General features: G+C 58.2%; 3 protein-coding genes across 7 annotated transcripts in view; 1 reads left to right on the top strand and 2 right to left on the bottom strand.

The window, feature by feature from the left end:
• The window catches only part of TRPM4 (transient receptor potential cation channel subfamily M member 4), a 40322-nt gene extending 36177 nt beyond the window's left edge, over nucleotides 1-4145 (bottom strand). The window contains exons 1-2 of one of the 4 annotated variants that reach the window (XM_086690360.1): nucleotides 3992-4145; nucleotides 2484-2551 (exon numbers count right to left, since the gene is read on the bottom strand). In XM_086690360.1, the coding sequence (XP_086546486.1) occupies nucleotides 2484-2551; nucleotides 3992-4050 (127 nt within the window). In that variant the 5' untranslated portion in view covers nucleotides 4051-4145. Of the gene's footprint in view, nucleotides 1-2483; nucleotides 2552-2850; nucleotides 3659-3991 lie in introns of those variants that run through there. The other 3 variants (XM_086690358.1, XM_086690357.1, XM_086690361.1) reach the window with 3 other exon arrangements.
• Nucleotides 1614-14470, bottom strand: part of PPFIA3 (PPFI scaffold protein A3) — a 29456-nt gene continuing 16599 nt past the window's right edge. The window contains exons 22-30 of one of the 2 annotated variants that reach the window (XM_086690362.1): nucleotides 13191-13253; nucleotides 12997-13023; nucleotides 11764-11939; nucleotides 11252-11349; nucleotides 10868-11043; nucleotides 10707-10775; nucleotides 10312-10483; nucleotides 9762-9833; nucleotides 1614-2551 (exon numbers count right to left, since the gene is read on the bottom strand). In XM_086690362.1, coding sequence (XP_086546488.1) covers nucleotides 9775-9833; nucleotides 10312-10483; nucleotides 10707-10775; nucleotides 10868-11043; nucleotides 11252-11349; nucleotides 11764-11939; nucleotides 12997-13023; nucleotides 13191-13253 — 840 coding nt within the window. In that variant the 3' untranslated portion in view covers nucleotides 1614-2551; nucleotides 9762-9774. Of the gene's footprint in view, nucleotides 2552-8881; nucleotides 9676-9761; nucleotides 9834-10311; nucleotides 10484-10706; nucleotides 10776-10867; nucleotides 11044-11251; nucleotides 11350-11763; nucleotides 11940-12996; nucleotides 13024-13190; nucleotides 13254-14470 lie in introns of those variants that run through there. The other variant, XM_086690363.1, reaches the window with a different exon arrangement.
• HRC (histidine rich calcium binding protein) lies at nucleotides 4228-8716 on the top strand. Its single transcript, XM_086690364.1, has 6 exons — nucleotides 4228-6791; nucleotides 6867-6937; nucleotides 7497-7565; nucleotides 7819-7873; nucleotides 8348-8384; nucleotides 8572-8716. Exons 1-6 carry the CDS (start codon nucleotides 4439-4441, stop codon nucleotides 8606-8608), a joined length of 2622 nt encoding a protein of 873 aa, XP_086546490.1. The 5' UTR covers nucleotides 4228-4438; the 3' UTR covers nucleotides 8609-8716.

Raw genomic sequence — 14470 nt, 5'->3', positions numbered from 1 at the left:
AATAAATTAAAATTAAATGCAATTAAAAATTCAGCTCTGGCCACGTTTCAAGTGCTCAGGAACCACATGTGGCCAGTGGCTGCCATATCGGATATGGATTCGGAACACTGCCCCCATTGCAGAAAGTTCTGGTGAGCAGAACTGGCAGACTCCCTCTCTGCACTTCTCACCTCCTACCTTTCTTCCTCTGTGAAGTCACCAGAGCTGAAACTGTTCCTGATAACATCAGCAATTACCGACATGTCCCCAAATACAATGGCCCCTATTCAGGTCTCAGGTGACTATCATTAAATAGCACTGGTCACTGCTAAAAGGCTCTGAGTCTAAAAAACCCTTTCCTTTCCTTGGCAGGGAACCCCTCCTTCCCTAGCTGCCTTGTCCCGGCATCATTCGTGGCCTTCGAGCTCTCTCGCTCTCTCTCTCTCTGCGCCTCCCAGAACCCTGGGCCACATGGCTTCCCAACTTGGGTCTCAAACTCGATGCCCCCAGAGGCCAAGCAAGGAACGCAAGGGAAAGAAGCAGGAGGTGGAAAACCTGTGGATGTGCTAGCAACTGGGGTGGCCTGAGGTGGCATGTTTGTTTTCAGGTGTTCAGAGACAGGTTTTCAAAAATACTCTTCCACGCGGGGCACCTGGGGGGCTCAGGCGGTTAAGCGTGCAACTCTTGATTTTGGCTCAGGTCATGATCTCACAATTCGTGGGTTCGAGCCCCCTGTCAGGCTCCGAGCCTGCTTGGGATTCTCTGTCTCCCTCTCTCTCTGCCCCTCTCCCACTCTTTCTCCCTAAAAAAAAAAAAATACTCTTCCGTGAAAAAAAAACCAGAAACGAACAAAAAAACCCAAGTCTTAGAATTACCAGCACAGCCCCTCCTCCTCCTGGATTCTCCATCTCAGGGACAATCCGACTGTCTCCCAGGTCCCAGACCAGAGGTCCAGGAGCCATCGTCCCCCTTCTCACTCCCCTCTTACTCCTGAAATCCATCAGTCCCCAAGCTCCTGCCCCTGTCCCAGCCCTGTGTCCCCACAGCTGTGGCCTGGCTCAGGCCTCTTCTGGTCCCACCCAGACCCTAGCCCAGCCTCTTCCGGGCCTTCCAGAACTCCTATTCAACCTGACACAAGTCCCAGCGGGTCTTTCCACACCCAGAGCTGACCCCGCCCCTCCCACAGCACCCCAGCACCCCCAGGCCAAGGTCCCCGCCGGTGAGGCCCAGGGCCGTCCGGCCCCACCCTCCGCCACAGAGCCCTTCTGCACCTTGAACTTCGCTCCATTCTCCAGCCACACCGCACCTGCTGCACATCCCATACCTGGAACCACCTTCACCCCCCACCCCCCACCCCACCTCTTCTCTCTATACTGCCTTCAACTGTCAAACTCCAACTCATCCTTCAAATGCCACTTCCTTGGCTCCTCCTCCTCCACTAGCCACCAGTGACACCCTGTGTCCCCTCCCCAGCCTTAGCCAGACTCTCCTCGGGGCTCCCGCAGGGCCAGCTGCAGTCTTGCCGAGTTCCTGTCTCCGTGCCTTCTGGTCCTCTTCCCACCAGCCCAGAGGTTCCGAAACTGCCTTGGCCACACTCCCCATCAGCAGAAAGGTTTAGAGCACTCACCCCCCAGTAATGTAGATCTGTTTATTTATACATAATCGCAAGCCACACTGTGCTAATGTGTTCACAGCACACTCAACGTTAGGAATGCTGACATTTCCCACGCCCCAGAGATTGTCTTGAAAACAACCACAAGGCCAGAATCCACTGGAGAGACCGTCACTGAAAGCCGGGAGCTCCTCAAGGGAGGCAAACACCCCACGGGACTCACGCAAGTGGCCCCGGGCACCGAGCCCGCGCACGGGGCCCGCACACGGTGGTAACTGCTATCTTCCAGGGGGGATGGCAGGCCTTTTCCAGCGCAAACCATGTGCTGGGAGCTGTTCCAGAAACATCACAAGCATTTACTTGTTTAAATCCTCACAATACATGCTCCACTCAGGAGGCAGCCTGTCTGTCTGTCCAGGTGACAGATGAGGCCCAGAGAGGTGAAATGATTTACCCAAAGCCACACAGCACCCATCCCAGGTGACATTTGAACCCTGGCAGGGCCCGTGCTCCCGATAATTGTGCTCCCTTGGGAGCACTGAATGAAGGCTTCTTGGATGGACGGACGGATGAATGAATGAATGAATGAATGAAACAGAAACAGCCAAAGGAGAAAGTGAGGCAAGGAGACACAAAGAGGAGACGCAGGGAAGGAAAGAAACAGAACCAAGCCCTGGGGCTTTAACACTGACTCTGACCAGGCAAGGGAAATTGGAAGCGTCCACAGGGACCCAAACCCTCCCCCGAGGGAGAGCGCCACCGGGAACGCCCTTGGGAGTGTCCACAATGACATAAGGGGGTGGGGGGGTAGGTGAGTGGGGTCGGTGGGCCGGGACGCTCCGGGGACGCTCCGGGGATGCTCTGGGCTCGGTCCCTGGGGCGAGTTCCTCACCCCGAGTCTGTGGGGTCAACGATGAATGTCGTGCATGTCTTCTTCTTGAAGATCTTGGGGATCCAGCCCTAGGGACAGGAACAAGAGGTGGGAGGGCTCCAGTTCAGTCCTATAGGACCCGGAGTCGTCCACCACCCCTCACCCTACCCGGGGACCCAGCAGTCCGGGACCCCAGCGCTTTCCTCCCCCAGCCTCCCTCGTATTTGTCCCCAAGGACCCAGGAGTCCGGAGCCCCCCCAGCGACCCCCACGACCCTCTCCTTTGTCTGACCCAAGAATCTGGGTCTCCAGCGCCCTCCTCTCCGGGAACCAGGAGGCTAAGCCTCCAGCTCCCTGTTCATTCAGACCCGGGAGTCCGGCCGCTGTACCTGCTCCTTCTCCGGACCCACCATGCTGCCGCAGCCGCCGCAACCTATCCGGCTCCCTACATTCCGTCCGGGCCAACCCTGACTCCAGACCCGCCCAGGACCAACCGGATCCGCCACTTCCCAGCTCAGCCCGGGGCGTTGCAGGATCTGGGGGGCGGTGCAGGATCTGGGGGGCGGGAAGTCTTGTGGACGTGTAGAACGAGAGGCGGGGCAAAGGGCCTGACGGGCCGACCAGAAGGAGACGCACAGGGGGACAGAGGCTCGGAGAGAGGGGGACAGAAATTCAGAGAAGGGGAGAACAAAAACCCAGAGTAGGGGGGAGGAGCCAGAGAACAGAGACAGGGGACCAGAGACCAGAGAGAGGGGGCAAAGATCCAGAGAAGGAGGGACAGAGACTCAGAGCCAGGGGAAGAGGGAACCAGAAAGAGGGGGACAGGGACCCAAGAGGGAATGCCAGAGATAGAGAAGGGGTAAATTAATCCACGGGTGGAGGGCACTGACATTTAGGTGGGAGGAAGAGAATCAGAAAGGGGGTGAACAGAGATGGGGGGGCGGGTACACTGCCTCAGGGAGAGACAGAGAGAGAGACCGAGAGTTGGGTGGAGAGCAGAGGTTCAGAGTGACAGGAAGACAGAATCCTGGGGGTGGGGGAGCGGGGACCCTCAGAAACTAAATGACAGGAATGAGAGCGGGTGACCCATAAGGAAGGATGGGGACCCAAAAGCCAGGGCAGTAGTGGCAGGGTGAGGAACAGGAGATAATGACACATAGATAAGCAGGGCCACGTGTCCCCTGCCGGCTCTGACAGGGACAGCTGCAGCCTAGCTGGGTAACCTGAACCCCTACCCCCTTGCTGTATTTATAGCCCTGGCCCGGCCTGGCCTCCTGCCCTTGGCTCTCAGTTCCAGGGACAGGAGGTCACAGGTGCGTGTGTTGGGGCCAATTGTCTCCACCCGTGTCCAGGGCCTCCATGTTGTCATCCATTCTCTCAACAGAGGATCCCATTCTGGCCAGAAGCTCCCCCCAGTCTAACCCCCGGTCTTCCACGGGAGGGGTCTCTCCTCTCAGATGCGTCCCTTCTGCCCTCCTCCCCCATGCCTCAGGCTCCCCCAACTTGGCCCACTAAAATTCTATCCATTACCTTTGCAGCTGCCAAACGTGAACTTGTTGGCAGTCCAAAGTCAAGTCCTTGGCCCCCATTCCTGGCCAAGGAGAGACCCCTTCACCCACCCCTTCCCCAGCTGGGAGGAAGAACAGGAGGGGAGGGGCAGGCGGGGACTGACCCAGAATAACTCAGGGCGGAAAGTAAATTTAGCCACAGAGAGGGGAGGAGAGAGACCCTATTGGCTGGAACTAGGGAGGGAGGGCCCGAGAGGGGGGTTAGGGGGCTCCTGAGACTGCCTCAGAGGGGTGTCCAGCAGTGAGGGCCGGAGGAAGGCAGAGACGGAGAGAGACACAGCGAAGGAAAGACACAGACAGAAAGAACGAGAAGGACCCCAAAAGGGACAAGGACACCAGAACTCATCCACAAAGCCACAGCAGCAGCTGGAGCCAGCCCTGGGCAAAGCTCTGCTGCCTGTCTGTCCCCATGGGCCAACGTGGGCCACGGGTGCACACTTCTCTCCTCTGGGCCGCCCTGGCCAGCCTGCTCCTCCCCCCTGCCATGACCCAGCAGCTGAGAGGGGCTGGGCCAGGCCTCAGCAACTGGAACAACAATGCAGGAGTCGTGGGGCCCTCGGAGGACGTGTCAGGTGAGTTTGGCCACCCCATCCACAGCCACGGAGGCCATGGAGATGAGAAGGAGGATGTTTCTACAGAGAGAGAGTATCAATTCCGGAGCCACAGAGGCCACGGAGAAGAGAACGAAGATGTCTCCGGGGAATACAGTCACGGACTCCGAGACCACAGGTACCGAGACCAGGAGGTCAGAGAGGAGGATGTCCCTGATGAGGGAGTCTTCACAAAGCATGCTCGGCAAGCCCGTGGGCACAGAGGTCATGAGAATGAAGATGTGGACGATTCAGCCGAGCATGGGCACCACTTCCCCAGCCACAGAAGCCACAGCCATGAGGATGAGGACGAGGGTGAAGTTGTGTCCAGCAAGCATCACCATCATATCATCAGGCATGTACATGGAGGCCACGGAGAGGAGGAGGATGAAGACGAGGAGGAAGGGGTTGTCTCCACGGAGTACGGACACCAGGCCCACAGGCACAGGGGCCACGGGAAGGAAGAGGATGAGGATGCTTCAGATGAGCATCCCCATCACGTCCCCAGCCACCATGGACGCCGAGGCCACGGAGAAGAAGATGACGACGATGTTGATGATGATGATGATGTCGTCTCCACTGAGTACGGACACCACACCCACAGGCACCAAAGCCACGGGAAAGAAGAGGATGAAGACGTCTCAGAAGAACATCCCCATCATGTCCCCAGCCATGGACACCGAGGCCACGGAGAAGAAAATGACGATGATGATGATGATGATGATGTCGTCTCCACTGAGTACGGACACCACACCCACAGGCATCACAACCATGGGAAGGAAGAGGATGAAGGTATCTCAGAAGAACATCCCCCTGATGTCTCCAGCCACAGACACCGAGGCCACAGAGAAGATGACGATGATGTTGATGAAGATGATGATGATGTCATCTCCACTGAGTACGAACACCACACCCACAGGCATCACAGCCACGGGAAGGAAGAGGATGAAGACGTCTCAGAAGAACATCCCCATCATGTCCCCAGCCACGGACACCGAGGCCACGGAGAAGAAGATGACGACGATGTTGATGATGATGATGAAGATGTCATCTCCACTGAGTACGAACACCACACCCACAGGCATCACAGTCACGGGAAGGAAGAGGATGAAGACGTCTCAGAAGAACATCCCCATCATGTCCCCAGCCACGGACACCAAGGCCACGGAGAAGAAGATGACGACGATGTTGATGATGATGATGACGATGTCGTCTCCACTGAGTATGGACACCACACCCACAGGCATCACAGCCACGGGAAAGAAGAGGATGAAGACGTCTCAGATGAACACCATCATCATATCCCCAGCCACAGACACCGAGGCCACAGAGAAGAAGATGAGGAAGAGGATATGTCCACTGAGTATGGACACCAGGCCCACAGGCACCGAGGCCATGGAGACAAAGAAGATGAGGAAGAGGATGTGTCCACTGAACACTGGCACCAGAGTCCCAGACATACTCACAGCCTTGGAGAAGAGGAGGAGGAGGAGGAGGAGGAGGAAGAGGAGATCACAGTCAAGTTCAGCCACCACGTTGCAAGCTCCCAACCCCAAGGCCACAAGAGCACCGAGGAAGAGGATTTTCCAGATGAATATAAATCAGCGGTCCCAGACCATCACCACCATGAGGTCCCCAAGGAGGAAGATGCGGACGTCTCTGACAAGCTTGGCCACCAGGCTCCCAGCCACAGGCAACAAGGCCACCAAGATGAAGGAACTGGCCATAGAGGATCCATCAAAGATGAGATTAGCCCCCAGCCCCCAGAACACATGGGGATCAAGGATAGAAGCCATTTGAGGGAGAGAGATTCTCAGGAGGAAGAGGAGAAGGAAGAGGGCCACAGCTCCCATGAAGAAGATGATGAAAGTTCAGAACAGGGAGAGGAGCACACCCGGCATGGCAGCCTGGACCAGAAGGATGAAGAAGATGAGGAGGAAGGTCACGGCCTCAGCCTGAGTCAGGAGGAGGAGGAGGAGGAGGAGGAGGAGGAGAGGAGGGAAGGGAAGGCTGAGGTTCAGGCCCCTCTGAGCCAAGACCACCAAGAGGAGGAAGAGGAGGAGGAGGCACTGGAGGAAGATGAGCTCCCCTTCACCATCATCCCTAACCCACTGGCCAGGAGGGAGGTGGCTGGAGGTGGCTCCAGTGAGGAGGAAAGTGGTGAGGACACTGGTAAGTGATCTGGCCAGGTGGGGGCAGGGAGGAACAGGGTCAGCTGGCTTCACCGCTGCTCTCCTGTCCCCACAGGCCTGCAGGGTGACCGGGAGTACGGGAACTACCAGCCGGGGTCTCTGTGTGGCTACTGCTCTTTCTGCAATGTGAGTCCCCAGCCCAGGTCCAATCCAGGCTGTCCCTGGAATTCGTCCCTGGGCTCTAAGGTGGTGCCTTGGGACTGCTCTGAGCAAAGGAGGGGCAGGGGCAGGGGCAGTGCCAGAGCAAGACGCTTCTGGGGCCATGTAGGGGACAGACTGGAGGCCAGGAGCTGGGGAGGAGGCTGGGGCATTGGTCTAGGAAAAAGAGAGTGAGGTCTGAGCTGTACCTGCAGATATGGGGACAGAGGGGAGGGTCCATAGGGTGGAAGGGGCAGGTGGAATGGGGCGGGGGACTGGCAGGCTGTAAGGAGAATAGGGAGAAGGGACGAAGAAAACACCCGCACGTCTAGCCCACAGTGACAGAGGGATGTGGTGTCGCCCTGCAACAGGGGAAGCAAGGGGGAAGGAAAGTGGGTTGGAGGCAAGATGCTGAGCGGGGGAGGGGGGCAGAGGTAATGAACCGTCAGGAGTTGGGGACCTGTCCAGGGGGCGGGGTGGAGGACTGGCGGGTGGCTCCCACAAGGGGTTAGGGTTTCCTTCTAAACCAGAATCCTCCCGTCCCCAGAGATGTACTGAATGTGAGAATTGTCACTGTGACGAGGAGAACATGGGAGAGCACTGCGACCAGTGCCAGGTGACACGTTCCCCGGACCCAGGTTCCACCAAGTCCCAGGATGCCCGGGAACCCCCTGGGCACCCACAGTCCCAAACCCTAGCCTCTGTCCTCAAACTGACCCAACCCCCTATCCCTGATGCCGCCTCAACGCCGCACTCCATTCCGCCTCTGACCTTAACCTCTGCCTCAGGCCCCTGTACGGCACCCGCCCCCAACCTGGCTCCGCCCCTGATCTCGTCTTAAACTTCTCTCTCCCCATCCCCGCCCCCAGCACTGCCAGTTCTGCTACCTCTGCCCGCTGGTTTGCGAAACGGTCTGCACTCCAGGTGAGCGCGGGCGAAGCCCAGCGTGGCAAACTCCGTGGAGGCGGAGCCAAACCCCGCAGGCGGGCTCGGGAGGTTTGGGGCGGGGCCAGGCGCGGAGGCGTGGCCAAGGCTGGAAGTCTACGGGTGGAGCGGGGCGCGCGCGGAGGGGCGGGACCTGGGCCGAGGGAGGGTTTGGGACTGATGCTGAGGCCCAGTAGGGAAGGGGTAGAGGCTTCAAGGGTGGGCCTAGAAACGAATGGGCGGGGCCAAAGCAGGTAGACTTGGAAGGACCCGGGCTCCGGGAGAATGGGAACGCCCAGAGCAAGGAGGAAGGAGCGGGACCTTGAAAGGAGTCCCAATAGAAGGAATTCAATTGAGGGAAGGAATTAGGGAAAAGGGGGCGGAGCTAGTCGTGATTCCGGATTCGGTGAATAAGTGGCCCCCTAATTTCACCCGTGGGGTTCCCCTTCAAGCCTCTTCTCTCTTCTCCCGCAGGAAGCTACGTCGACTATTTCTCCTCCTCCCTGTACCAGTAAGTGGGGGGGGGGGGGGGTGCAATTTAAGGGCCCTGTTTAGAAAGGCACTGACCCCTGAGTTATGGACTACCCTGGGACTCCATTTCCCTGTCGGTAAAATGGGCAGATTAGCGATCTCTAGCTAAGTGCCTGGGGTGAGCTTTGAACACTTCGGCTGTCTAACCCCTGCACCCCCCTCGCCAGAGCCCTGGCGGACATGCTGGAAACTCCGGAACCCTGACCCGGCGGCGCGGCTGCGGCGCAGACGCACCTCCCTCGCCCTCCAACCCCTGCCCACGAGCCATATTTATTGAACTGAATATGAATAAACATGTTCCCCGAAACCTCATTGTCAGGCGTGGGGTCTGGATTCTCAGGGCACCAGGGAGCGCGCGGGGGGGCACTGGGAACTGAGGAGTCTGAGGGAGTCTGAGGCCACTCCCTGTGGCCTCCTGGGTTCTTGAGGAGGTTGGTTCCCTAAGGTCCTGGCAAATAAATCAGTCAACACGGGAGCTTTTTGAAACAGTTCTCTTTACCCGTGATCACTGAGTGACGCCTGGGGCAGGGAGGCCGACCAAGAGTCTCGGGCGAGGGCTCCCCCACCTTCCTCCCTCCCCCCACGCCACGTCGCCCAGTGGCATCGTGGAAAGAGGATTCTCCCATGCAAACCCCGGAGCCGGAGGGGAACCGGGAGCGCAGTTCTGCACCCCCTACCCCCGGGGCACGGACACGGCCACAGCACGGGGGGCGGAGAGGCCCCGGGGACACGAGACACTGGGGAGGAAGAGGGGACTCCGCCCGCAGCTGACCCCAGACACCGGCGACCTGACCCGGCGGGGCGGGGATGAGTGGCACGTGGGGCGAGGCTTGTAGCAGCGAGTCCCCCCTCCCCTCCTTTCGGACGAAGAAGGAAGACTTGGGCCCCGCGACGGGGAAGGAAAAAGGGGAGCGGGCAGCCTCTCCTAGCATGCGGCCCGGGAGGGAAGCCCCGCTCCCTTCCCGCGGGGAAAGGGCCCCCATCTCCCATCGGAAACTGATCAATAAATTACAAAGTAGAGAAAAGGGAGGCGGAAGTTTGGGGCGGGATTTCTTCCCGCCCTCTTCTTTCCCCCTCTCAGTCCAGTTCGTGTGGTTTGGTCCAGGCCCAGTCCTTTTGAGAGGCGGGGACGCGCACTCCCCGCTTGTCTGTACAGATGGTCCGGTCCGCGGCGCGAGCTCCCCCGCCCGCTCTCCCCGGCGAGACCATACTCTGGGCAGGAGGGGGAACAGCCCAGCCTCTGGAAGATTCTTCCGTCCGAGGGAGGTCACCTGCATTGACGCCGGGGCAGTACGTGGAGCAGTGAAGATCCATTGTGCCGCCCCGGACCCCCAAGATCGCCCTGTACAGTCCTCACCTGGAGGCCTACACTAGCAGGAATAGGTCCGGACCGAAACGCCGTCTGCCCGGGAACTCCCAGAAGTCTGGCCTGGAAGGAGAGCAGGGGGTGTGTTCAGTCTGGTGCGCGTGTCAACCACACACACAAACACAGACGCACGCACGCACAGAGCAGGGTTTCTCTGATCCTCAAACTCAAGCGTCCTCTCTTGGATTTTCCCCTCCCGAAATAACACCGAACGCCTGGCTCCACGCCGGTTTCCCTCCCTCTCCCCCAGCGCCAAGCCCCCCCCCCACCCCGCCCCCCGCAGCCTTGGATTCATCTAGGGTGCCCCGGGTGACAGCGGGCGAATTCATTTCCCACTCTGGAAAGGGGGTGCGGGAGTAATCCATTCCACACCCCGAGGTGTGGCATACTGAGCAATCCATTTTTCTTGGATGGGGGAGAAGGGACTAGGCCATTTCGGAACCCGGAGGGAGGCTTCTGGAATGTAGAGTTGGTCCTCTTCCCACACCGAGAGAGAGAAAGGGGAAGGGAGGAGGGGCTGCCGCATTTGGGAGCCGCCCACCTTCCGGCTGCAGCTTGCGGAGAGGGAGCCCCGGAGATCCCAAGGCCCCTGCTGCGGCCGAACGAAAGTTGGGGGGCAACATCTCAGCTGAATCGGGGGTTACGCCTCGGAGGTCCTTCTCTCGGAACATCTTCCGCCAGGATGGGGAGCGGCTGAAGGACTTGGCGCTGTCCTAGGTATAGGGGCCAGACAGAGGGTGAGGGACGAGAGCCGGGGTCTGAGTCAGCCGCTTCCTTTGACGCCAGCCCTCTCGGATTTCATCTCTCCTTTAACCCCGCCCCTGCCCTAGTCCCGCCTCCAACCGCGTCCCGCCGCAAAGTCAAGCCCCACCCCTTCGGCTCAGACCCCAGAGGTGCCGCTAGGAGCTGAGACCCCTCGGCGGCGGCCGCGCCCACCTCGTCCAGCCGCCTGTCTGTGCCCAAGGAGATGAGGTTGCTGAATTCCTTCTCCAGGAGCTGCCGGGCCTGGGGACGAGAGGTGAAGGGAGGGTTGCAGCGTGCAGTCTGCGAGGTGGGGATGCCCAGGGTGGCCCAGGGTGGCCCGAGCGGTAGCTCACCTGCGCATTCTGCGTGGGGATCTGCAGGAGCAAGGCCAGGTCGGAGTAGTCGAAGGTCTCGTCCAGGGCGAGAAGCGCCCCGTGCACCCCGCTCTCCGTGAGGTTCGTGGCGAATTCCTTCAGTCCCAGTCCGGACACCCAACCCATGACCCGCTCATTGGACCACACCATCACGTCTGGGACAGAAGGGACTGTCAGCTGCTAGCTGGTCCAATTACCCCCATTTCCTCATCCTGGCCACGCCCCCATGCTGGCTCCACCCCCTCACCAAAGGCCCCTGCTCCTGCCTTCCCAGTCCCCCGCCTCCCCTAATCATACCTCCTCCCTTACCCGTTCCCAAATCCTCCACCTGGCTGCCAGGGAGACCTTTACACTCCTGCTCACCTCGGATCTGGGTCTGACTCTCTTCCCGCCTCCGCTCCAAGTCCTTCCGGTCGTAATTGAGCCGTTTCAGGCACATGATCCCATAATGCAGACTCACCCTGAGCAATAGGGAAAGTGGGGTCACAGATGAGCCTGGACAACCCCAATGGCTGCTGTTTCTTCCCTCCCCATTGGCTGCGGTCTTCTGGGAAAGGCTGGGGAGTTGTTCCACAGGGTCAGTTTTATGGATTGCTGACCTTCCCAGGAGTTGGGGTGTTTCCAACAGGCAGGGCCTATTGGTTCCCCTGGGCAGGGTATGGGGTCAACTAGCTAACTAAGCTTTTCGAGGACGTGGACTTTTCCTAGTGAACTATCTTATTTGTGGAAAGGGCACGGAAGTCAGGATTTCCTGAGAACCCAGGCTAAAGGGCCAAGGATAGTCCAAGGAATGTCCCTTCACCAGTCCCATTGGCCAAAGACTCTGGGAGTGAGGCTCCCCCCTGGGCTGTCCCCATTGGCCGGGCAGCCCCCACCTGTGGAAGCTGTCCACCATCTTGAGTTGACCCCGGAGCTCCTTCTTGTTAAGATGATCCAACATGCGGGCATCCACCAGCGACTCCATGAAGTAGCTTCGGTATTGGGGCAGGCCCAGGCTGGGCAGCCAGTCGTTGCCCACCCACTCGTGGTTCATGTCACCATATGCCAGGATCTGGGGCCGTGGGCAGGTGGGGGAGGGGTCAGGCCCTCTGACCCCTTCCCATGTGTGTATGAAAGGGTGCACCCCAGCCCCCGACCCAAGGTTGTTCTTTTTCCACCCCACATGAGGACAATGGTCATTCTCTGCTCAGGACAATGGACCAATCCAGTTGTCTCTTACTCCTTCGGAATGACAGAATAGACCCTTGCCTACTCAAGAGTAGGGGCCGTGGAGCCGCAGCATCACCATCACCTGTGCACTTTCTGGAACTGGAGAATCTCAGACCCCACCCCAAGGCTACTGAATCAGAATCTGCATTCTCACAAGATCCTCGGGCACCTGAACAGCACGGTGTGCGAAGCACTAGGCTAGCACTGTCCCAGCTTAGAACAATGGATTAGTCCAACATCACTACTCCCCCCAAGTCAGGACCACGGATTCTTCCCACAACAAACGATAATGGATCTATCCATCACTCCGGCACTGTCCAAAAATATTAATGCTATATCTGGCCCAGGACAATATTCTGAATCAGCCCAAAGTCCTGCACTCCCTGTAGCATAAGGAAACAATCAATACCTCCCCCTGACTGGAGGCAAAGACCCCAGTCTAACCTAGGTCAGGGGAGTTCAAGCCTTCCCCTTCTTGAGAACCAAGTGTAGCTCCTCCTCCTCCTCCTCCCCAACTTGAGGCCTGACCTGCCGCCTCCCCAAAATGCTTTCCCTTTTGCCCCAGTACACGGACCGGTCCCACTCCCTCCCAGCCATAGAGAACACGGACTGCTCGATGTCTCCCTCTAGTTACAGCAGTGGAACAGCCCTGGACCCCCGCAACTCACGATAATGGAATGGCCCATGCCCCACGCTAACAATGGAAAAGTCCAGACTCTTACACCGGACCCCCAACAAGCCACAACTAGACGGTCCAAAGCCCAGCTCAGTGCAGCGCCCCCCCCGCGGTGGTGATGGAACGCTGCGGCCAGGGTGGGGGTGGGGCTTGGGAAAAGAGGGGTGTGCATGCAGCGTGCACAGCCTGTTCATGCGTCCACGTCCCGCCCCACGCCCCCTACCTGCTCCCAGCTGATCTCCTTGGTCTCCTGACCCGTTAGTGGGAAGAGGGGAGAGAAGGGGTGGGTTAAGGGGCAGGCGGACGGCGGAGGGAGGGAGGGACGAACAGACAGACGAAGGGACAGAGATTCGCCCCCCCACCCCTCCCCAGGGACAGTTAGTGCCACCCCCAAGGTCGCCGGCAGGGGGCACTCACAGGCTTGGTCGTTGCCGTAAGGGACTCCATCTCCTCGTGTGTCATCCACACGTTTCCTGTGGACTGAGGGACAAGGGGTGTTACGGAGGTTGAGAGAGGGCTCGTGGATAGGGGAGGGGAACGGGGTAGTATTCCTAGAGGCCCAGGCCAGATCCATTTATATACATGCTGCTTTCTGCCTCAGAAAGGACAGTCACTGCTCTGGGTCAGGCACCGGAGGAGAAAACAAATGATCATTTATTGAGCACCTACTGTGTACCAGGCAAAAGAACATGGGCTTTGGGGGCGCCTGGGTGGCTCAGTCTCTTAAGCGCCTGACTTTGTTGCAGGTCACGATCTCGCGGGTTTTGAGTTCGAGCCCTGCATCGGGCTCTCTGCTGCCAGCACAGAGCCTGCTTCGGATCTCTGTCCACCCGCCTCTCTCTCTGGCTCTTACCCGCTTGTGCTGTCTCTGTCTCTCTCAAAAACAATAAATAAACTGAAGAAGAAGAAGAAGAAGAAGAAGAAGAAGAAGAAGAAGAAGAAGAAGAAAGGCTCCGGGGTCCGACAAATTTAGGTAAATTGCTGGTATTTTGCTGTGTGGTTCTGGGCACAGCGTCACCTCTCTGACCTCACACAGATGGGTTCACAATGAGGTGGCAGATACAGCAATGGGACAAAAGTTTGGAGCGGGGAGGGGGGGTGATATGGGGATGGGTAGTCACATTTATTGGCCACCTGCACCCAGCAACCCCACGGGTTAGGAATTCATACACTGATTCAAAAACATTTATGTAGCTCCTCACGAGTGCACAGTTGGTAGGGTCTGGGATGCACGAGGGGAAATTTGAAAATAGACTGAATAGATGACTTTGATGATAATGGTAACGTCCTTGGATATGAGGGCACGGTGGCTACATAGGCGAATGTTCTTATTGTTAGCAGGTGCCCTGCAGAAGTAATTTTTCAAGCTAACCAGTAATGACGTCCGCAAATTACATTCAAGGGCTTTAGATAAACACGCGCGCGTGCGCGCGCACACACACACACACACACACACACACACACACACACACATAGCAAGCAGGGCAAGGAGTTAACAATTCCTGAATTAGTTTCTTCATGGATCAAAGGATAAATATTACAAGGCAATAAACACTAGGGAGGAAAATTAGGTGTTAATGTGTTGGGGTGATGGGGCGGGTGACCAGTTCGGTTGCTGGGTTAGGAAGGCCTCTTGGAAGTGGTGACATTTGAGGTGAGGCCTCAAGGATAAGAAGGAGAAACAGGATGGGGTGGGG

This window comes from Puma concolor, chromosome E2, assembly GCF_028749965.1.
Source record: "Puma concolor isolate L17-30 chromosome E2, mPumCon1.1.hap2, whole genome shotgun sequence".
Classification (NCBI taxonomy): Eukaryota; Metazoa; Chordata; class Mammalia; order Carnivora; family Felidae; genus Puma; species Puma concolor.
Note: the sequence above shows the minus strand (reverse complement) of the source record. Positions and strands in the feature narration are given on the sequence as shown.

Coding starts and splice junctions, on each gene's coding strand:
- HRC (XM_086690364.1), top strand. CDS start 4,439: ATGGGCCAACGTGGGCCACGGGTGCACACTTCTCTCCTCTGGGCCGCC. Junction 6,792..6,866: donor GGAAAGTGGTGAGGACACTG/GTAAGTGATCTG, acceptor CTGTCCCCACAG/GCCTGCAGGGTGACCGGGAG. Junction 6,938..7,496: donor GCTACTGCTCTTTCTGCAAT/GTGAGTCCCCAG, acceptor TCCCGTCCCCAG/AGATGTACTGAATGTGAGAA.